At 36.3% G+C, this 22,194-nt stretch overlaps 2 protein-coding genes across 5 annotated transcripts in view; one reads left to right on the plus strand and one right to left on the minus strand.

Annotated features, from left to right (window-relative positions):
- The window catches only part of LOC138703137 (uncharacterized), a 33,993-nt gene extending 17,894 nt beyond the window's left edge, over positions 1-16,099 (minus strand). Inside the window, exons 1-7 of the mRNA XM_069830765.1 lie at positions 15,957-16,099; positions 15,492-15,688; positions 15,156-15,340; positions 2,697-2,770; positions 2,009-2,192; positions 1,756-1,847; positions 1,503-1,593 (exon numbers count right to left, since the gene is read on the minus strand). Of these exons, the coding sequence (XP_069686866.1) occupies positions 1,503-1,593; positions 1,756-1,847; positions 2,009-2,192; positions 2,697-2,770; positions 15,156-15,340; positions 15,492-15,606 (741 nt within the window). The 5' untranslated portion in view covers positions 15,607-15,688; positions 15,957-16,099. The remainder of the gene's footprint in view (positions 1-1,502; positions 1,594-1,755; positions 1,848-2,008; positions 2,193-2,696; positions 2,771-15,155; positions 15,341-15,491; positions 15,689-15,956) is intronic.
- Positions 16,100-17,273: 1,174 nt separating this feature from the next.
- LOC138703138 (REST corepressor-like) overlaps positions 17,274-22,194 on the plus strand; it is a 59,215-nt gene continuing 54,294 nt past the window's right edge. For 2 of the 4 annotated variants that reach the window (XM_069830767.1, XM_069830769.1), the window contains exons 1-2: positions 17,291-17,528; positions 18,273-18,335. In XM_069830767.1, the coding sequence (XP_069686868.1) occupies positions 17,423-17,528; positions 18,273-18,335 (169 nt within the window). In that variant the 5' untranslated portion in view covers positions 17,291-17,422. Of the gene's footprint in view, positions 17,529-18,272; positions 18,336-22,194 lie in introns of all 4 variants that reach the window. The other 2 variants (XM_069830768.1, XM_069830766.1) reach the window with 2 other exon arrangements.

Genomic DNA, 22,194 nt, shown 5'->3' on the forward strand with positions numbered 1-22,194 from the left:
AGATGTAGATTCATTTTCCGGGCTGAGAGGCCGTGGTCTATTAGTTGGTTTTATGCCAGACGTTTCGTCTGCAACTGCAGCAGACATCTTCAGTGGAGTGGTATCCGAGGTCGCAAGACTCTTCTCGGCGTACCTGAGGCAACTGATCCTGTGTCTGGTTGTGCAGGCGTATTTATAGTGCGGCTCGCGGGCCGAGGCCTGTTGTCGCTGCGGTCTGCGCCGCTTTGTTCGCTGCTCCCGTTCTGGGTTCCGTCCTTTTGTTGTAGTGGCTTCTTATCTGTTCTGTTTAGGACCGGGTACCAACACTTGTTTAGCTTTACGCCTTCTTCCTTGCGATTAAAGTTGTTGTTATGCTTATGTATTTCGATCACTTCTCTATGTAGATGGGGGAAGAAGTGCGTCGTCGTGCTCAAGATGTCCGTGTCCTTGAATCTTATGCGATCACAACATAAGATTCAAGGACACGGACATCTTGAGCACGACGACGCACTTCTTCCCCCATCTACATAGAGAAGCGATCGAAATACATAAGCATAACAACAACTTTAATCGCAAGGAAGAAGGCGTAAAGCTAAACAAGTGTTGGTACCCGGTCCTAAACAGAACAGATAAGAAGCCACTACAACAAAAGGACGGAACCCAGAACGGGAGCAGCGAACAAAGCGGCGCGGACCGCAGCGACAACAGGCCTCGGCCCGCGAGCCGCACTATAAATACGCCCGCACAACCAGACACAGGATCAGTTGCCTCAGGTACGCCGAGAAGAGTCTTGCGACCTCGGATACCACTCCACTGAAGATGTCTGCCGCAGATGCAGACGAAACGTCTGGTATAAAACCAACTAATAGACCACGGCCTCTCAGCCCGGAAAATGAATCTACATCTATAATAATAATAATAATAATAATAATAATAATAATAATAATAATAATAATAATAGTAATAATAATAATAATCCGTGGTGCTACAATCAGTGAAGGGCCTAGACTGACCAGCCGGCTGCTGGCCTCATGCCCACATGCCAAAGCAGAGGTGGACGATCATCCAACCAGAATGGAAGTATCGTGTGGTTAGCACGATGATTCTCCCAGCCATTATAGCTTGCTTTTTTCAACCGGATTTTGCTACCTATCATAGCTCCCCAAGTGCATCATGATGCTGAGTGAGCACCGGTCCCATACACTGGCCGAAATTTCATGAGAAAATTTCTTCCCCCATGAGGACTCGAACCAGCGTGCATTCCGTAACGTGAGTCCTAGGCAGGATGCCTTAGACCACGACGCCACGGCACGGGACTCTTACTTGTATATCATTTGAAAATTAATTTGAACTATGAATTTCGCTCTAAAACCAACCAGTTGGCCTATGTATAATGAACATACATTAACTTCTTTTCATTCTAAAAGTAAGAAAATTTGAAACTTTTTATTCTAATAGTAAGAAATAGTGCAATTATTGGTTAATGAACCAAGAACTAAGATATTCGTAACTATAAAACTCACCTCCTTTTCAACTAGCCGAAGATCCTTGAAGTTCAGATAACCCACTGGAGCAATAGCATCATTAGAGTGGATCACTGTGTCGTATTCTTCACTGTAAATGGACATTAAAGGGAAAATGTGTGTTAAATTTCTAATTTATTAAAAAATATAGAAAATATATTCTGAGGGTCTTCATTAATTTAAATTATTAGTAAACAATATAACTTTTATATTACTATTATGTATGTGTGGGCTTGGGGAGGGCCATACTTACATGACAATAGTCTTGATAAACAATGGACAATCGAGAGTAAATGTTTCATACTCTCCACCTTCGCCACATATATTTAATCCGTATTTTTCTTTCTGTAAAGGAATTTTTTTATGTCAAGGAAAAACACCCTCAGGATTCCTTCCTGTTAAACCCTCAATACAAATGCCCAATACGAAACAAATTACAGGTAAAAATATATTAAAATACTTGTTTCGAACTGAGCAGTTTTTAAGTATTGTAATGTATAATTTACCATTTTCACAATATGAGGTTGCAGATCAGCTATTGTCATCCCCAGATGTTTTGAAGGATCAAGTCCCAATGCTGCAACTTTGATGACAATTGCCTCAATATGACACTCTATCATTTCCTGCAGCAACTCCCCTTGGTCTCGACGCCATAAGTAGGCCAATGCCACAAGGCCAAGTCGTGCACACCTGAACAGCAGCACAGATTATATATGCTGTGTTTAGCATCGACCATATGATAGCTATAATGTCATTTTAAATTCAACACAACATCGCTTCATAAGTACCATTTAAAAATCATCTTACCTCACTGTTCCTACATGTTAAAAAGCATTATTTGCACAAGTTATATAAATATATTATTTTCAGCAATGAGGTAACATAATTATGTTATATAATACACCATATTAAGCTCCTCTACGAGGGACTAATCATATTGCATGCTTTATTTCAACATAAACACTGTTCCCTTGTATATGAGATTTTCAAATGAGATATTTAGACAATTTCTGAAAGAAAAGATTTTTCGCTATTCCAATTTAAATTATTTTACACAAATTTTCATTGTAGCCATGACATCAATTGCCAATATATATTACCAGTTACAATGTGCTACCCTTCCCTGAGTTTGAGAATCTCTCTTTTATAGAAGGGATCAGCATAAAGTATTTTCCTTTAATAAAATATACTTACACATTTTCAACCCTGATTCGTTGATAATCAGATAAAATGGCTCCCACGGCCACAGCGTCCACATCGATTTCATCCTGTTCATTTAGCAAGACCAAATCTTAACTGACATTCTTACCATTCACCAACAAGTTTTAGAAATCCCCCTTTCAATAGATGAATTCCGAAACAAAATTTCTAGTTTAATGGAATTTAATTAATTTACAATATACTACACTATTTTCACTAAATCAGTTATCTGAATCAATAGTTTTAATTCCTTAATGCAGAGTTATACATTCATTTCTATCATCATTATTATTATCATACTAGATTTTAAAAAGATTCATATTTCGTAACAGTAGCAGTAATTTTTTTTCAGTGTGTCTAATAAGGCAATACACATTATCAATAAAGACTTCCAACTACAATAAAGAATAATTTAAGTTAATATTTACAGTAGATTATAAAAATTAATTGTGAAGACATCAATAAAATATAGGTAACATTTGAGTTTTCGTTTTATATTCAGAATATAATTTGGTAACACTAAGGGAATTTCCAAAACTTGCTGGTTACCTTCTTTCTCTGTTAAATTATATTTTCAAAAACCTCCTCACATTACATAGGTTACCGGATACATACAAAGTTATACCTCATAAATATGTAAATTAAACATGCATAAAACGTACTCAGATGTTGCATACATTTAAAGCAGCAACATGAGCTAAACAAGCTGTGGGCCATATATAAGGAAAGAATTTGGGATCAACGGGGAGGTATATATTAATACATGTCTTAAGGAACTTTACCACTTTGAAGACATTATACTAAATTTAAAACATGTTCTGTATCATTATATTAAATAGAATGCAACTTACATAACATCATATCATATACTAAACACATCAGTCTTCACTTTTATTTATATATCTCAAAATAGAGTTAGTGATAATATGTCATCATTCAGATAGTGATATTGAACCAGACAAGAAAACAGATAAGACAACAATTTTGTGGTAATCACTTGCACAGTTGCATTGTACCATGCTCAAACGAACATCTACTATTTTAAATGAAAATAATATTTGTATCACAAGACAGGAGAGAAAGAGACAAAGTATAAATCTTGTTAGATGTACACAGAAAACTGAGATAAAAACTGGAGCTTTATTCCTACATTTGATCATTTCCAGCACACAAAGTTTAACCTTGTATGGAGTATGGAGTGTTAGGTTTCATGTTATTCACTAATTTGTAAAATTATGACATGAGTGTTAACTCTTATTATTAATATGTTAGTTTTATTACGCCTCTTTAGCTCACTTTTTATTACCTAGAAGCAATAGACATTTTATTGTATCTTATTATAATAATGATGCAGAGAGCCAGAAACAGAAATACAGATTTCAGAGCATACAGTTCAAAACTAAGCATCGAGATTTTTTCGGATAATGCAGTCTAGAACTTCTTGCTTCAAAACTACCTTTTAGGGTAAACATTTGATAATGTAATTCATCCAAGTATCATTTTGAAAGAATGATGTGGCAAAGTTGAAGATAACCCTCTGTTTTTTTATGTGTTCTGTGGTGTATCGTGTGATATATGATATGATATATATTTCTCTCAAATATTCGGTCCTGCTGATCCTTCCCATTTCTGTATTCAGACCAGCATTCCCTTACTTACACTATTTACAAACTTTACACAATGCTGTAACGTGACCTTAATACCCGCTTTTAACTATGTCTTTCATGTCCCTTCACTTTCACTTATCCCTCCTTCTAATTTATAACACTTACTATCCTGGGTAACTTCTCTTCTCTTATTCTCTGCTTACTTACTTACTTACTTACTTATTGGCTTTTAAGGAACCCGGAGGTTCATTGCCACCCTCACATAAGCCCGCCATTGATCCCTATCCTGAGCAAGATTAATCCAGTCTCTACCATCATATCCCACCTCCCTCAAATCCATTTTAATATTATCTTCCCATCTACGTCTCAGCCTCCCCAAAGGTCTTTTTCCCGCCGGCCTCCCAACTAACACTCTATATGCATTTCTGGATTCGCCCATACGTGCTACATGCTCTGCCCATCTCAAGCGTCTGGATTTAATGTTCCTAATTATGTCAGGTGAAGAATACAATGTGTGCAGCTCTGCGTTGTGTAACTTTCTCCATTCTCCTGTAACTTCATCCCTCTTAGCCCCAAATATCTTATTCCTTTGCTGTGGTCGTGCCAGAGAATCAGTCCCATTCCGAGGTATTCTCTGCTACACTTAATAACTATTCATACTAATTATTCCCATTTAACTTCATTCCCACCTTCCTCATGTCCACACCTGTGGAGTAATGGTTAGCGTGTCTGGCCGCAAAATCAGATGGCCCGGGTTCGATTCCCGGTTGGGGCAAGTTACCTGGTTGAGGTTTTTTCCGGGGTTTTCCCTCAACCGAATATGACCAAATGCTGGGTAACTTTTGGTGCTGGACCCCAGACTCATTTCACTGGCATTACCACCTTCATCTCATTCAGACGCTAAATAACCTAAGATGTTGATAAAGCGTCGTAAAATAACCTACTAAAAAAATAAATAAAAAAACCTTCCTCATAACTTACTTACTTACTTACTTACAAATGGCTTTTAAGGAACCCGAAGGTTCATTGCCGCCCTCACATAAGCCCGCCAGCGGTCCCTATCCTGTGCAAGATTAATCCAGTCTCTATCATCATACCCCACCTCCCTCAAATCCATTTTAATATTATCCTCCCATCTACGTCTCGGCCTCCCTAAAGGTCTTTTTCCCTCTGGTCTCCCAACTAACACTCTATATGCATTTCTGGATTCGCCCATACGTGCTACATGCCCTGCCCATCTCAAACGTCTGGATTTAATGTTCCTAATTATGTCAGGTGAAGAATACAATGCGTGCAGTTCTGTGTTGTGTAACTTTCTCCATTCTCCTGTAACTTCATCCCGCTTAGCCCCAAATATTTTCCTAAGCACCTTATTCTCAAACACCCTGAACCTATGTTCCTCTCTCAGAGTGAGAGTCCAAGTTTCACAACCATACAGAACAACCAGTAATATAACTGTTTTATAAATTCTAACTTTCAGATTTTTGGACAGCAGACTGGATGATAAGAGCTTCTCAACCGAATAATAACACGCATTTCCCATATTTATTCTGCGTTTAATTTCCTCCCGAGTGTCATTTATATTTGTTACTGTTGCTCCAAGATATTTGAATTTTTCCACCTCTTCGAAGGATAAATCTCCAATTTTTATATTTCCATTTCGTACAATATTCTGGTCACGAGACATAATCATATACTTTGTCTTTTCGGGATTTACTTCCAAACCGATCGCTCTACTTGCTTCAAGTAAAATTTCCGTGTTTTCCCTAATCGTTTGTGTATTTTCTCCTAACATATTCACGTCATCCGCATAGACAAGAAGCTGATGTAACCCGTTCAATTCCAAACCCTGCTTGTTATCCTGAACTTTCCTAAATAATTCTTTCCTTTAAATCAGGCCTGTACAAATAGCGCTCAATGAGCACGCGCACTCTTTCGGAGCAGGAGAGCAGTGTTTACCGCTCGCCGAAACGGGGAGGAAAATACGTCAGAATGACAGACTTGCTATAGGTAGAGGAGAGGGAAACGACCACTCAGTTATCTAGTTGAGTGCAATGTGTAGGCCTATTCTCAGGAACTGTTTCACATTGCTTACCTACTGCTACAGTATAGTATGGAGGAATCTAAAAGACGGAACATAACATTTAACATTTAACGATTTACAGCTCGAACTTATTGATCTTCAATGTGACCTAAGAGCTAAAGATCGTTTGAATAATACTACTAGCCTGGTTGAGTTTTACAAGACTAAACATTAGCAATAATATCCACGACTACACAGGCTGGCTGTGAAAATGATTGCTATGTTTGGCTCAATATTTATATTTCTGAGAAGCTGTTTTCTATAATCAACTTTAATAAAAGGCAGACATCCAACATCTGTAACTGATGTTTCATTATGATCAGTAGGCTACTGTTTCTTTCAGCTGCCAACAGCATAAAATCTCGTTTTGATGTACTGATAAATAAAAATATAACAAAATGATATTGTACATGTAAGTAGCTATAGAATTTCTATTACTTCTGTAAAATAAATATTTCTTTATTAATTAATAATAGTCCAAGATAGTTTTGCAAACATTGAATGGGAATTTATTTCATAAGCACTCGTAATAGTACCTTCTTTTGTGTACATTTTGTACGAGATCACCCCTTCTTCCAGTCCACCCTCATAACAGAGCACAGCTAATATCTGCATTCCGCTCATGAGCTGTGAGCCGGCTCGGAGAGCGCAAACCTTGTGCAGGCCTGCTTTAAATAATATAATTACATTTTAAACTTACTGTATCTAATATAGAAGACTTTGTTGACTTATTTCAGGAAACATAACACATTATTAAATTCACTGCAGAAATACTACTAACACATAATCATATTAACACTCGTACTCAAAGAACATTGGTTCAACTTAATTTATAACTTAGGTCTTACACTCCACTGTTTAAAAAAAATCCAGTCCATAATCTTCAGAAAGTGCATCCGTTCAATTCCATTTTTCTACTATACTTAACTAACCCTGCTATTTTTTCCCCCCACTAGTGCACCATTTTCTCAAGTTATATATTGTTTTTTCTTCCCTACTGCCTCCTCGTTTCACACTACTAACTCGATTAACACTCTCTATACTACCCTTCTTCTCTCCGCATTTCTTCTTTCCCCACTCTCTTCTTTCGTTGATTCAACATTCTTCTGCCCTTCCAACTCCAAGGTCTCCACAGCAGTTTTCATTTGAGGTCCACTGCTAAATCTTCCATTTTTCTGCGTCCTTACACTTCTGCTTTGACATTGGGGTGATGTCATTATTGAACGTATCCAGGTGTCTATTCATGTCTCTTCTGCTTTGTTCATTCCACCACCTCTCGCTTTCTTCCTGATGACATCAACGCTTGAGACTCAGATGTCGCCTGAATGGAATTTGCTGACCCTGTTGATTTCTTCAGACATCCTTCTATTGTAATCTCATGTGTCACTGCCCTCATGTCTTTCGCAACTTCACCCTTTCTTGTCATTGCACTTTCATTTACAATCCCTCTTACTTTCTCCTTTATCTCTATTCTTTTCCTTTCATCTAAATTCTCACACTTTGTCGACTCATTCATACTTTCTAAACAAAATTTGACACTGAAAAATTCACTATTAATTTTCAATTTATTCTTAACTACGAAAAATTCACTATTAATTTTCAATTTATTCTTAACTAATCTTGCATGATGTCCATTTTTCCTAGCTGCTTTCATAATAGGCACTAACACCTTTCTGCAACACCTCACCTCGTATTCAAAATCTTCCTCTATACTAATATTCGAGTCTTTTAATGCTTTCTTACTACATAATTTTCTCCTTAATCAACCGGTTTGCCAGTCTTACCAAAATGGGCCTATTATTCCCATTTCCCATCCTGTAGACTTATTTCACTTGTCCATTTCCAATATCAATTCCTAACCACTTCCAGCACGCTTTCACTATCACTTCATACATGTCCCAAGACTGTTCTTTCACTTGCTCTTCAATACCGAAGATTATTACATTGTTCCTCCTTTTCTCTTCTTCTAAGTATGTCACCTTCATTTTATAGTTCTCCTCTTGTAGGGTATTTGTGATATATTGCACCAAGGATGATTAAGATAATGAGTACAGGAACTGCAGTATTCCGCGAAAATCTGCCCCAGAACCAATTTTGTCCACCAGTAATTCCAACTAGATTCATCAGTATTTGAATCCGAATCTTCAGCACACAAATAAATGTGCGTCACAAGTAAATTTTTAGAGATTAATTATTTTAGCATTTGAAATGATGACAATACAAAATGAGAACAGAAAAAAAGTAAAATGTTTATGCTACATGAAGCATGAAAACAAACATGTCATATAAATAATGTGTCCAAAAAGTCTGGAACAAACAAAAGAAATGGTGAACAATACATTTCCTTAATATAAAATGTGCTTTCCATGTCTGTCGCCATTCTGAACACACTTCCTAAAATATTTTATCATGTCTCTTTGAATTCTCTTCAACATGCAAAGATCCAGAGCAGCCATTGCAGTGGTTATCCTTTCCTGGTAATGGTCCAGATCCTGCATATTCATTGCATATATCTCCGATTTCAAAATTGCTATATGGTGAAGTCCATGGTGTTGAGTTCAGGTGACTGTGGTGCCCATTCGACAGACCCCCTTCTCCCAATCCGACATCTTGGAAACATGTCATCCAACCAGTCATTTACGATTCCTGCATAATGATGTGGTGCCCCATCTTATATAAATCATTCAGGATAGCCAATTACATTAAGTTCTGGTACCATATCATCACTCAATATACAGAGTAATTTTCTCTGTGGACTTCTGATTCGAAGAAGAATGAGCCAAAAATGTTCATGTCCCATAAACCACACCAAATCATAATTTTTGGAGAACCTTGCACTTTGCTGTCACTGAACTATAGTAGGTATTCGTGTTTGACCAGTACCTCAAATTTTGCTCTTTCGCTTCTCAAAAATATAAAAATCTGCCTCGTCAGAGAACATCACTCCCTCGAAGAAAGATGAATTTCTCTGAATTTGGAGCAGGAATCATTCACACATTTGAACCCTGCAGGCAAGGTCGTCCTCTTTTAGAAGTGGCAGAATATATAACTTGTACAGATGGAATTTTTCACTTTTCAAAATGTTATGCACTGTGCTTCATATAAGGCGATTCCAAAAACAATTCTCCCATTGATTCTGGACTTCACGGACATCTGTAGAATCAAGTAATGATTTTATTCCCGTCTTTTTTTTTTTTAAGAAAAATAAAATACTTAAATTCTTTCAAGATTCACAAGGTTAATGAAATCATATCAAAATCTCTCCTCAAACTGTGCACACAGATTTCCACAGTGGATAGACAAATATAAAATAACTAGCTGTCCATACTAACTGTAAGGGTGTGAAAAGTTAAACAGAATGTTGCACTAAGAAACAATGACTCCTTACTTACTTATGGCTTTTAAGGAACCCGCAGGTTCATTGCTGCCCTCACATAAGCCCACCATCAGTCCCTATCCTGTGCAAGATTAATCCAGTCTCTATCATCATATTTCACTGCCCTCAAATCCACTTTAATATTATCCTCCCATCTATATCTCAGCCACCCCAAAGGTCTTTTTCCCTGTGGCCTCCAAACTAATACTCTATAAGCATTTCTGGATTCATCCATAACAATGACTCCTACTTGGACAGAATGGTTCAGTCATCTTCTGTGAGTATCTAACCTGTCACGTGATATGCGAGATAAACCCGTGCACTCGATATGCTTTGCCAATTGAGTGAGCACTATCTATTCAAGACTCAGAGCTACTCAATTTATAATCTTTTATTGAAGCTTTAGTTAAAAATCTTATAGATACTCTTAATATGACCAGCTGGTTTTCTGGAATTGTCTACCTGCTGTGAAGATTTAGCAATGTGCACAGTTTAAGGGGAGGTTTCGACATAAGTTCATGAACAGTTCCCTTGTCAGTTGCAGATCAGTCAATTTGGACTTACCTTTCCAAATTACTCTTTCTTATCCTCAGGCGCCATGCATAGGATTAGGGCTTGTCCAGTGCCACAGCGCAATCATTGAAACTTAAAAATCTCACACCACAACATATTGTTCCTTGCCTGCAGAACTGTTCATCTCATTTTAAAATCAGTATTTTAATACTCTACCAACTGCCAAGTTATCTAACATTGATAGAATTGAAGACAGTAATACAGTAATATGGTGAAAGAAATGCAATGACTAGCCATGGGATACCAAACATTAATTTTACAGTTAGGAAAACTTCGGGAAAGGGGGAGAACAACAAGACAATCAGCCCAACTCGGATTCGAATCCACTGCGAGCTCAGTTTCAATAGCACAAGTCACACTTTCTAACCCCTAGTCCACAAAGATGGCTCCATGCAATCTATTCATGAAATTTGTCCCAGAGTCGAGCACATATTGCAACAAATCATATCAGTGTAAATACTCTTGAGCTTTAACTTCAATAATTACAGTTGAACTTGGTTATAGCGTCACTGAAGGGCACCAAAGCCACTCTCCAGGACTGAAACTGATGGATTCATTACCAAGAGCTACTTTGGATCCATTACTGCACAAAAGCTACTCTCTAGGACTGAAATTCATGGATCCATTATCAAGAGCTACTCTTCAGGATTGGACCTATTGGATTCATTACCAAGAGCTACTCTCCAGGATGAAACTGATGGATCCATTACAAAGAGCTACTCTCTAAGACTGGACCTATTGGATCCATTACCAAAAGCCACTCTCCAGGACTGAAACTGATGGATCCATTAAGAACTACTTTGGATTCATTACTGCACCAAAAGTTACTCTCCAGGACTGAAACTGATGGATCCATTACCAAGAGCTATTCTCCAAGACTGGACTTATTGGATCACTACCAAGAGCTACTCTCCAGAACTGGACCTGTTGGATCCATTACAAAGAGCTACTCTCTAAGACTGGACCTGTTGGATCCATTACCAAAAGCCACTCTCCAGGACTGAAACTGATGGATCCATTAAGAACTACTTTGGATTCATTACTGCACCAAAAGTTACTCTCCAGGACTGAAACTGATGGATCCATTACCAAGAGCTACTCTCCAAGACTAGACCTACTGGATCATTACCAAGAGCTACTCTCCAGAACTGGACTTGTTGGATTCATTAAGAGCTACTCTCCAAGACTGGCCCTATTGGATCGTTACCAAGAGCTACTCTCCAGAACTGGACTTGTTGGATCCATTACCAAGAGCTAGAACTAGAACTGATGAATCTATTACCAAGAGCTATTCTCCAGGACTGATCCTGATGGAACCATTACCAAGAGCTACTCTCCAGGGCTGGAACTGATACAGCCATTACCAAGAGCTACTCTCCAGGACTGATCCTGTTGGATCCATTACCAAGAGCTACTCTCCAGGGCTAGAATTGATGGATTCATTATCAAGAGCTATTTTCCAGGACTGATCCTGTTGGATCCATTACCAAGAGCTACCCTCCAGGGCTGGAACTGATGGATCCATTACCAAGAGCTACTCTCCAGGACTGAAACTGATGGATCCATTACGAAGAACTACTCTCCAAGACTGAAACTGATGGAACCATTACCAAGAGCTAGTCTCCAAGACTCTCTTCAGGAAACTGATGGATTCAATATCAAGAGCTAGATCTACTCTCCCAGGCTGGACCTGGAATGTAATTCTTAGTAACAGATCCAACAGACAGATTGCCACTTTCTCTACCTTCCCTGATTATACATATACATAATAGGTATGTAGTTCCAACTATTAAACGAACTTATCCTTAGATATTCTATTGTTTGTAAATGACATAGTCCTTTTAGCAAATTCTGAAGATGGATTACAAAGATCATTATACCAATTACAAAGAATATGTCAGGATTACAACATGGAATGATCTATCAAAAAATCTCAAACAATGACATATGAAGGGAAATCACAGATCCATCTTAAAATCTGTTATATGACAAACCTGTTGAGCAAGTATATTCATATATATTTTTTTTCTTCCAATATTTAAGTTATAATCTGCCTATGACTCATGTTATGGAATGCATGCTGGTTCAAGTGCTCATGGGGAAGAAATTTTCTCATGAAATATCGGCCAGTGTATGGGAACAGCTTACCCAGCACCGTGATGCACTTGAGGAGCTATAAAAAATAGCAAAATCTTATTACGAAAGCCAGCTATAATGGCTGGGAGGATCATCATGCTAACCATACAATATCTTCATTCCGGTAGCCAGTTGCTGGCTGGTTGATCTGGGCCCTTAAAAGGGCTGTAGCACCACGGATTATTACTCATTATTATACCTTATAATCTATCATGTATAAAAGAAAACAATAAAGTCAAAATTTTCGAAATACACTAAAATTCAGCCATGCGCATAATCAACCACGTCTTCAAGCCAAATGTAATCCAAAAAGAAACCAGAACGGGTGTATGAAACACTGGCTCGACCTATGCTGACATATGCCAGGAAAGCATGGATCATTCACACTAAAGACGGGAAGAGACAAGAGGCTAATGAAATGAGATTCCTAATAAGAACAGTAGGATATAGGCCTACTAGATCGGATAAGAATAGAAATGCAGATATACAGGAGAACTACAAATTCCACCCCTTCTGGATCACACAGATAATTACAGAAACAGATGGAAATACCATGTGCCACGAATGGATTCCTCACGAATTCCATTGAATTGTTAGCCCAAGGAAAGTGACCATAAAGAAGACCTAACAAAATGTAGCGTGAGACCATAACAGGCCAGTAAACGCCTAATACATGTCAAGATGATTATGATGATGACGACGAAGATGATATGTAGCACCAAAACATTCAATGTCTTTACATCTATGACATGAATGCATATACACAAAATCCTCACATCACACTGAAATAAGAGTGGTTTACAGGCCTGAGAGGAAAGTAGAGGGAAAAAAATCTATCTGTGATGCAGGACATGAAGTCTTTTCAAACTGCTGTTTGTATTGCAAATTGCAAAACTCTTTACTTAATATTTAAACATGACATTTACTTTCCATTTAATAGTTTTACATAAATCCTTTACGTTCTACAATTTCTATTTGGAGTTCTATATATGAGGTACGGTACAGATTAGTACTTTACAGGCTAGTTAATATTACTCCGACCTACAAATGTTTAGAAAAAACAACCTAAACAATATTATTTTGAGCAATTTATATATACCTAATAAAAGTCAATAAAAAAAGAGAGTTTATTTTTGTCACTTGCCAGTTTGTGTTATTTTGTACATGCATTTCAAAGTATTAGTTTCAAGCAAAAGTAGAGCAGTTTCGAAGTCTACTTGTGTAAAATACAGAATACAAACAAGGTATATCTAATAAAATAGGAGATAAGCTGTACACAGGCATGCCAAGAGTCTTTTTAGGGATGCTTACAAAAATGTGAACATCATAACAATCTCGATCCTTCCATTATATTCATTCGTATCACGAGAAAATAACTATCATTGTAAAGAAAAATAGCTTTTAATAAGAGTAAATGTATTATATATTATTTTTGACAATTATAAAAATATTATGTTTATAACATAGTATCATATAAGGAAAGTTGTTGTATTATAAGACAAGAAAAGGTTTTGGATTTGATTATTGCAGACATTTTAACAAAATTATTTTGGAACAGTTGGAGCTATTATTCAGGTATGTAACCTATAAAATATAAAAATATTACGTAAAAACTCAACTTCTATATTGTATATAGTTCAGTGTGCAATTACATCTGGAAGATTACTACCTTAGAAATAATGTATTCAACAAACAGTTGAAACAAGACATGCACATGCTTGACAGTGACAGAAATGTAACAAAAGTCAACATCAACTAAAAATATTTAAACAAACTTAAATTTTTTGCAAACACCATGTACTAAAATATTATAATTAATGTAAATAATAAACTTTTGATATGAATGATTTCTAAAGAGTTAACGAAAATTAAATCAATTGAGGAAAAGAGAAAGCTCAATAAATGAGAGCAAATCCCACTGACAATAATTTACAGTGAAGAATATGATTCTTAATATTCATATGACAGGCTCTGATAACCATAGCTAGGCTGACTGTTCCAGACAAAAAAAATATGAACCACAGGGTGGGGGGAGGGGGTGTTTTGTGTGTGTGTGTGTGTGTGTGTGTGTGTGTGTGTGTCCACTTCCCTTTACGTGATTCGGGTTCCGCCTACTGCAGATAGATGGCAGGACTGTGACTCATTTTCAAATTGCACACCACATCGGCAGGCCACATTATGTATGATGTGTATCTGATTATTAGGTAATCTATTTTTGGAATGACAAGTTGAGCTAAATTATTTGAGATATGAATCAATTTAACTTCGTCCTTGGTAGACCTGTAAGATGTTCTGTTTCTTAAACATAACTGTACTTGAATTTGCTATCTGTCTTCATTTCATGCCGTTCGTGCTATTAAAAATCTTGTTGCTTCAATCAATAAAAACATTTCAAATACCAGTAAGTAACAAGAAGTTATAATATACAAAAATGCAACAGATAACATCACATTGAGTAGTTACTGTATCATGCATGCAGTTACTTCGTATTCAGTTCTAAATGACCATTCTAACAAACCATTAAGACAAACATGCTCTTTATGTACAATGTACACATACAAACTCCCAGCTCATTCTGCCATATTACAAGGAGGACATAAAATGTGTTCAGTATATGATATGAGCCACAGAGAGTCTCAAAAAGTTTATAAGTGACAAATTCAAAATAAATGCCTTACTTTAACTTTTTTGAGCAGCTGAAACAAATCTTCAACTTCATCTTCTGGTGTAGGTGTGTAAACTTGTTCTTGAAGTAAAGCAACACCCTGGGTTGGTTGTCGAAACAATGGCAAACCCATTGCTTCTGCATAAAGTTCAACCCCTTGATGGCCCACTGTCTGGTACATGTAGCTGTCTAATTCATCTGGTAATAATAAAAAATTGCATAAAGATGTTTGAAATAAAAATCGGAAAACCCAAATATTGAATCAATTATGAATAAAATAATCCATTTCTTCAATGCCAAGTCAAACTAGTACTATACTTCAAACAGTAAAATAATACTGGAAACATGCCTTTATTTTCTGGTCGGAGATTTGCCAAGGCTACAATGTCATGGCCAGCAGCAACACACTGGACCATATTGTAACAACTATCTTTTCCACCACTAATGAGTGCAACTACTCTCATCCTCTTAGTTTGGGCCAAAGTAACTATAATGAAAGCTGCAGGGCTGTGACCTACTACTCTATACTCTTTTAGATGTCATCATCTGCAAAAATAAATCACTTTCCTTTATTTGGTAACATATACAGGTATATTTTAATCTTTAAACCCATTTACTGTTGAAGTATTTCTCCTTATGCATGAGAAATTGTAACATCTTGATTTGTAAGAAACACAAGTTGTGCCACCATGAATTGTAAGTTGTAAATGTAAGAATATACTTAAGTGACTTTGATGCGTATTATCTCACACATTTTTTATACTAAATATACGAAATAGCACAACTTTTTACGCTAGTTTATTAGAATACCCACGCAATTTTACGCAGCACAAGTGTACCCTCCGACGACTAATGGATGACTGACGCCACCGCCATCTGTAATTGGAGTACGAAACACTATTTTCTACTAATATTTTTCATTTCATGTTCATGGTCATAAATTTAGTCAATACCCATCAAAACATTACGATTTTGAAACAGACGGAATATTAAATGTAATTTTGATTAATATACCGTGACCATTATCATTACATATTTTACGAACAGTAATATTATTTATTGAAAAACTCTTGTCCTCCATCACATTCCCAACACCGTAGAAAACGTCATTTGACGTCATGATTGTTACGTATAAATGGAATGTGTTCTTTTGGAAAACTTCATTGAGTTCTTGAGTCCTGCATTTGAGTTTACGTCACTGATGACAATTTGTACATGTGTTTTATCCTCCTCCGAAATACTATTGTTATTTAACTCATTATGGAAAACTTTGATATAGTGCATCATAATAACAGCTATAAATGCACGTTATTCTTTCTCTTTCCATCCTTAACAATTAAACAATAATAAAATAAACTGAAATAATTGCCATTTTGCGTATACACATGTGTATTTCTCTATATATCTCTCTCTCTCTCTCCTCTCTCTTTGTAAAGAATGTTCGATTTATTGCAATTTAATTGAGACAGCTAGTAATGAATCATTATCTGAAAGAACGTCTGTTCCTAAAAAATTCTTTCGTACAAAAATAAGGTTCTCCATTCAGGAATGGTTTATGTTTATATTCAGGGAGTGACTTGTGAGACAACTTTCCTCCTGCTCTAAAGAATATTTATTATTCTGAATGAAACTTTGTACACATAATAATACTATATACTATTTTCTCTTTTGTTCGAAATTTAATTATCTTCTTAGAATGCATAATAGCAATTCATGTAAACACTACCAAATACACCTATTTTGCCGCGTAAATATACTACATAGTTGACGACAACAAACTATTCATTACATTTTTATTATTTTGTTAAGTCTTTCGATAAATGATATGATAATGATATGTCCACGAAAAGATATTTGTAGATGTCATATTTAGATTACTATTCTCAGGTTACATTCATTTCAAACGGCCTACTTTTCCCTCCATTTTTCGTAGAGAAATACGCTTTTAAATAGCTGTCAATGAAAATCATGTTTAAATAAACTTGAAGCTTACTGCGGCATATATAATCAGTAAGTACGGGATAATTATATTTATATGATTTATATTGAATATGATACCTTTTTAGCAAATTAATAAATTAATGTATCCTTACAGCATCACAAAGAACATCATAAGCGCCAAGAGAAAGCAGCCTCGTACGCTCTACGGTGCTGCGAAGGATAGAAATTATCTGAGATCTACAGTGCTTCAGGATACTGTATGAGTACCAGTTAGGATTTTATTGTGGCATTTTTAGAATAAATTGTTGCAATAAGTTTTAGTGTAGTGACTTATTAGCAATGGTTCTAGCAGAAAGAAATGCGGATAATGTTAGAAATGGTCGGAGATCGAGAGGGCCAAGCCCAAATGGTCATGCATCTGATTCCAGTAGCGAAGAGGAAGGTGGTAAGTATAATATTTCAAAATAGTGCAACTTACGTATTTAAAAATGTTCCTTTAACATTGCTCAAAATGAGTTACAAGAATGATCTAGCATTATATTTTTATGCCGTAAAATAATTATAGAGCTGACTAGAATTCCAGAGTAGGGACTAATGTGAAAGATAAGTATTAAATTGACCTATATAAATATTGCCATAAGCTTAATTTTATTGATAAAGTTACGCGAATATAATCTGGAGAAAGAATAAATATATTTTACTCATTCAAAATTAATTGGATTCGATGTTTTATGAGCACAATGCAAGCGAAAGAGACTAATTTGTAATTTTCAAGTTTACGGTACCCCCACCGATAAAATGTATAAACGTAACTCATTTTTCCAAAAGTAAGAATAAATGATATTATTACAATATATTATTTTACATATTTAAAAAGGTGCATTTATTATAATTACCGGTATAATTAATTAATTACATCTGACTCCAGATGGAGTTTTTTTGTTTGTGGAATTTATGACTGCGATAATATGTAATACGTTATTCGGTTAGTCACCTAAGGGAACATTATTTTTTATTATCAATTAATAGGTTTAGGCCTGTAGAAAAAATAGTGAAGAAGGTTATATGTGTGCTCTTGATGTTTTTTAATAGCTGCGGTATTGCTTCGAAATGTGATGCTGTGCATTTACAATAGCAGAATAGATTAGTAAAGTTCCCCGCCTAGTATATGGATTTCACTTTGTTCCAGATGAAAAGATAAGAGTTGGAAGGGACTATCAAGCTGTTGTTCCAGAATTAATTCCATTGTCAGGTAAGTATAATTTTAGCATTTTTGTTATTTTCACCACATTAGGCCTATGTAACTTCCGCAGGAAAAACCCCAATTTTTTTTTTTTTCAGAAATATATAGGACCAAGGCTACTACAGACAATTAAAAAAAATTATAATTAGATTTCTCCGTCTTTCTTTTGTTTTTCTTTTATAAGTAGAGAATATGAAGACTTTTAATGATTGTGTAAGTGTAGCTACATTTTAAGGCTTTGAAGTACATTTTATTTCTCTGCAGCCTTAACACCATAAAAGAATAATCCACATGCTGTTTTTTTCTATTCCAACAGCAGTGCTTCAGAATTTAAACCTCTTGTTAATCGTATTTCGATCATGGATATTATTCACGAGTCTTTTTTTTTAATATCTTGCTTACTACAATTTCGAAACTTTCCTTCGACTGTATGATCTATGAACAGACATTACACAAACAATTGAAGGGGTGAGAATGAGATAGTCCAAAGCCACATTTTTAACAAAAACAATTTTTTTTTTTTTTTTTTTTTGCGAGTTCACTTCTTATACTGCTAGTAAAATATTATAAAAATTGCTCAACAAATGACATACCGTAGGCTACGTATACACTGAAGAATTTATGATACTGCACCTAATATATAGCATTGGACTCCAAGACTTTTAACACACTCTCCCGTAAAATCTTGTCTGTGTGGTTTAGGACTATATCCTTCTCACCCTTTCAATTATTCATCTACTGTACAATAAAATGAAATTGACTTTTGGACATAAATCTCGCATGGTTCAAATTAATTGTAAAATTAAGGTACCTCCGTTTTAGTTTGTACGAGGGCTATTCAGAAATCAACTTCCGATTGTCGATTGTGGATTGCTAGATCATTGCAGGAAGATGATGCTTGTGCAGTAGTCACGAGTGAAGACGTAATAATGCTCCCATGCATCGTGCACTCATTTCCGTTCAGTAGTCTGTGAGAAACAGCTGTTGATAATGGACGCGATTATTACTCGTCCTGCAAGTTCTGAGATCCGTTCGGTTATTTAATTTCTTCATGCAGAAGGAGTTAATGCTGCTGAGATTCACCGTCGATTATGTCGTGTTTATGGCAACATTATGAGTGATAATACTGTACAGGACTGGTGCAGAAAATTTAAGAATGGGCGTGAAGATGTGTGCAATGAGGGAGGTCAAGGGTGACATTGAATTTGACTGATGAACTCGTTCAACAAATTGAACAAACTGTGCGTAAAAGACATCGTTTCACAATTTCTGAACTCTCTCAAAATTTCCCACAAATTTCAAGGACAAGTCTCTATGAAATTGTTACGGCAAGGTTAGGTTTCCACAGATTTTGTGCACGATGGATGCCGAAAAATCTCACTGACCAGCATAAAGCTCAGAGAATGACCTCGGCCTTAATGTTCCTTCAGCGTTACCACAATGATGGTGATCAATTTCTGGACAGATTCGTGATAGGAGATGAGACATGGATACAGTTCGTGAATGCTGAGACCAAAGAACAGACAAAGCAGTGGATGCACAACCACTCCCTGAATAAGCCAAAAAAATTCAAACAAACATTCTCGAACCGAAAGATGATGACTACAGTTTTTGGGATCAAAAAGGAGTATTGTTGACAGAGTTTATGATACCTGGAACCACAATAACAGCAGATGTTTATTGTGAAACGCTAAAGAAGCTTCGGAGAGGAATCCAAAACAAACATCTCGTATTGCTCTTCAAGGGTGTCATTCTTCTCCATGACAATACGAGGCTCCATAGTGTTGCTCGCACAAAGGCTTTATTATACAAGTACACATGGGAAACTTTCGAACAGTCCAGACTTGGCACTGAGCCACCTCTTTCTGAGTACACAGAAGGAATACACAAGCTAGTCCCATGCTGTGACAGGTGCTTGAATTTATATGGCGACTATGTTGAAAAATAATGTCACTATCCACTAACATTGTCTGTGTTTTTTTGTAGCCAATCGGAAGTTGATTTCTGAATAGCCCTCGTATGTTTTGTACCAGAAAACTACTAGAGCCACAAAATTCTTTGAACAAATCAAGAATTTTAATAGAAGTAAAGGTATAAGGAAATACAGTAGAATCCCTTTTTAACGAATGTCTCTGAGATTATTTATTTTCCTTAAATGGGGTTTTCCTTAAAAGAGGGTTTACATGACATGGAAAGGAAAGACAAAGAAATATTACTAACATGTGTTATACAGGGTTGGGCAGATAAAACCGACCCGTCTCATCTCATTTGATTTGAAACAAACTTTTTTCAACGAAGTGGAATAAAATGAATAAATGAATATGTCCTTCATAATAGATGTTAAAAGTGCCTTCCACCAACATCTAGACTTATGTGCACGTCTTAAAAGGTTCATATACACATGTGCCAATTCCTCATGGGTGAAAATGCGGATGCTATTCCTGATGTTATTCTTCAGTTCATCAATAATGTGGGGATTCTGCTCGTACACTTTACCCTTCAAGTACCCCCATAAATAAAAGTCGCATGTCGATAAATCTGGTGAACGTGGTGGCCACAAGCCTTTACTCACAGTCTGCTCTTCAGTGAACATCTGATGAATACCATAAGTGACTGCTCAGATGTGTGAGATGTTGCTCCATCTTGTTGAAAGAAGAGTAAATCCGCTCATTTTCTGTTGGTTGGAGATAAAATTCATTCAAGAAGGTCAAGTATAAATCCGTGTTGACTGTGGTGTCGAAGAATATTGGACCGATAATGCGTTTTGCAGTCATAGCGCACCACACACCAATCTTTTGGTCGTGTAGGGGTTGCTCGTACACTAGGTAGGATTTTCTGTTACCCAATACCTGCTGTTCTGGGAGTTTACATATCCCGATACATGAAACCAAGCCTCATCAGTCAACCATATTCAACAACCAGCAGTGGCGTAGCGTCAATGTAAGCTAAAAAGCTTAGCTTCCCCAGTTAATAATAATTTCATAATAAACCTGCAGTTTATGGAGAAAATTGTTTTTGATTTTTATAGAATTTATATTTACGCGTTAAATATTGTGATGCGGCAGCTCAGGATTATTTGTGATGCAGCAGTAAACAAGAAGCCTGCACACACCAGCTTCCAAGCAGACCGGTTTCTTCTGTGTAATCCACCCCGCAGATTTTCCATCCCTTTTAAACTACCCTAGTCGCAAGGCTCGAAAAGAAGCTAGCTTTAACATTTAAAATAAGTAGTTTCCGAGTTATCCCTTTTCGTCAGTTTTGTTCAGTTGAAGTGTTAGTGTGCATTGTGGCTGATATAATAAATAATGAGCGAAATAATAGTTCCTGACACTAATTTACTTGAATTTTTTAGGACAATTGTATTATCAAGACTGACTTACGAACAAAAGTGTGATTTAAAAAACAAATGACCGACTCCCTTGCTGTGAATGAAGGACACAACCAAAAGACAGACGCATACTTACGTAATGATACTAATATTGTGATTTCTCTAAGATGACAGGGAGTGAGCTAATGTTATACGTATACGTGCCTATTTGTTAAGAGATATGTGTAAACCGTTAAATCATATTTTATTACGTCTCATTTGAGGTCATGCCTTATTGGTGTTACTTACGATGTTCCAACCAATCTTCGACTGCTGACTTGAAATTGACTACTATTTATTTTAAGACTGCATTTTTGTAATACATTTTCTCATATTGCATGAAAGACAACTTGAGTTAGCTTCCCTTGCTCAAAATTTCATGCTACGCCACTGACAACCAGTGACAGAAATTTACACATTTATCCTTATCGGGCTCCTTCAGTTATTGCACAGCTGTCACTTGATTTGGTTTGAATTTCAAAGCCTTCAACACGTTCGCCA

Source organism: Periplaneta americana, chromosome 7 (assembly GCF_040183065.1).
Source record: "Periplaneta americana isolate PAMFEO1 chromosome 7, P.americana_PAMFEO1_priV1, whole genome shotgun sequence".
In the NCBI taxonomy this organism is placed as follows: Eukaryota; Metazoa; Arthropoda; class Insecta; order Blattodea; family Blattidae; genus Periplaneta; species Periplaneta americana.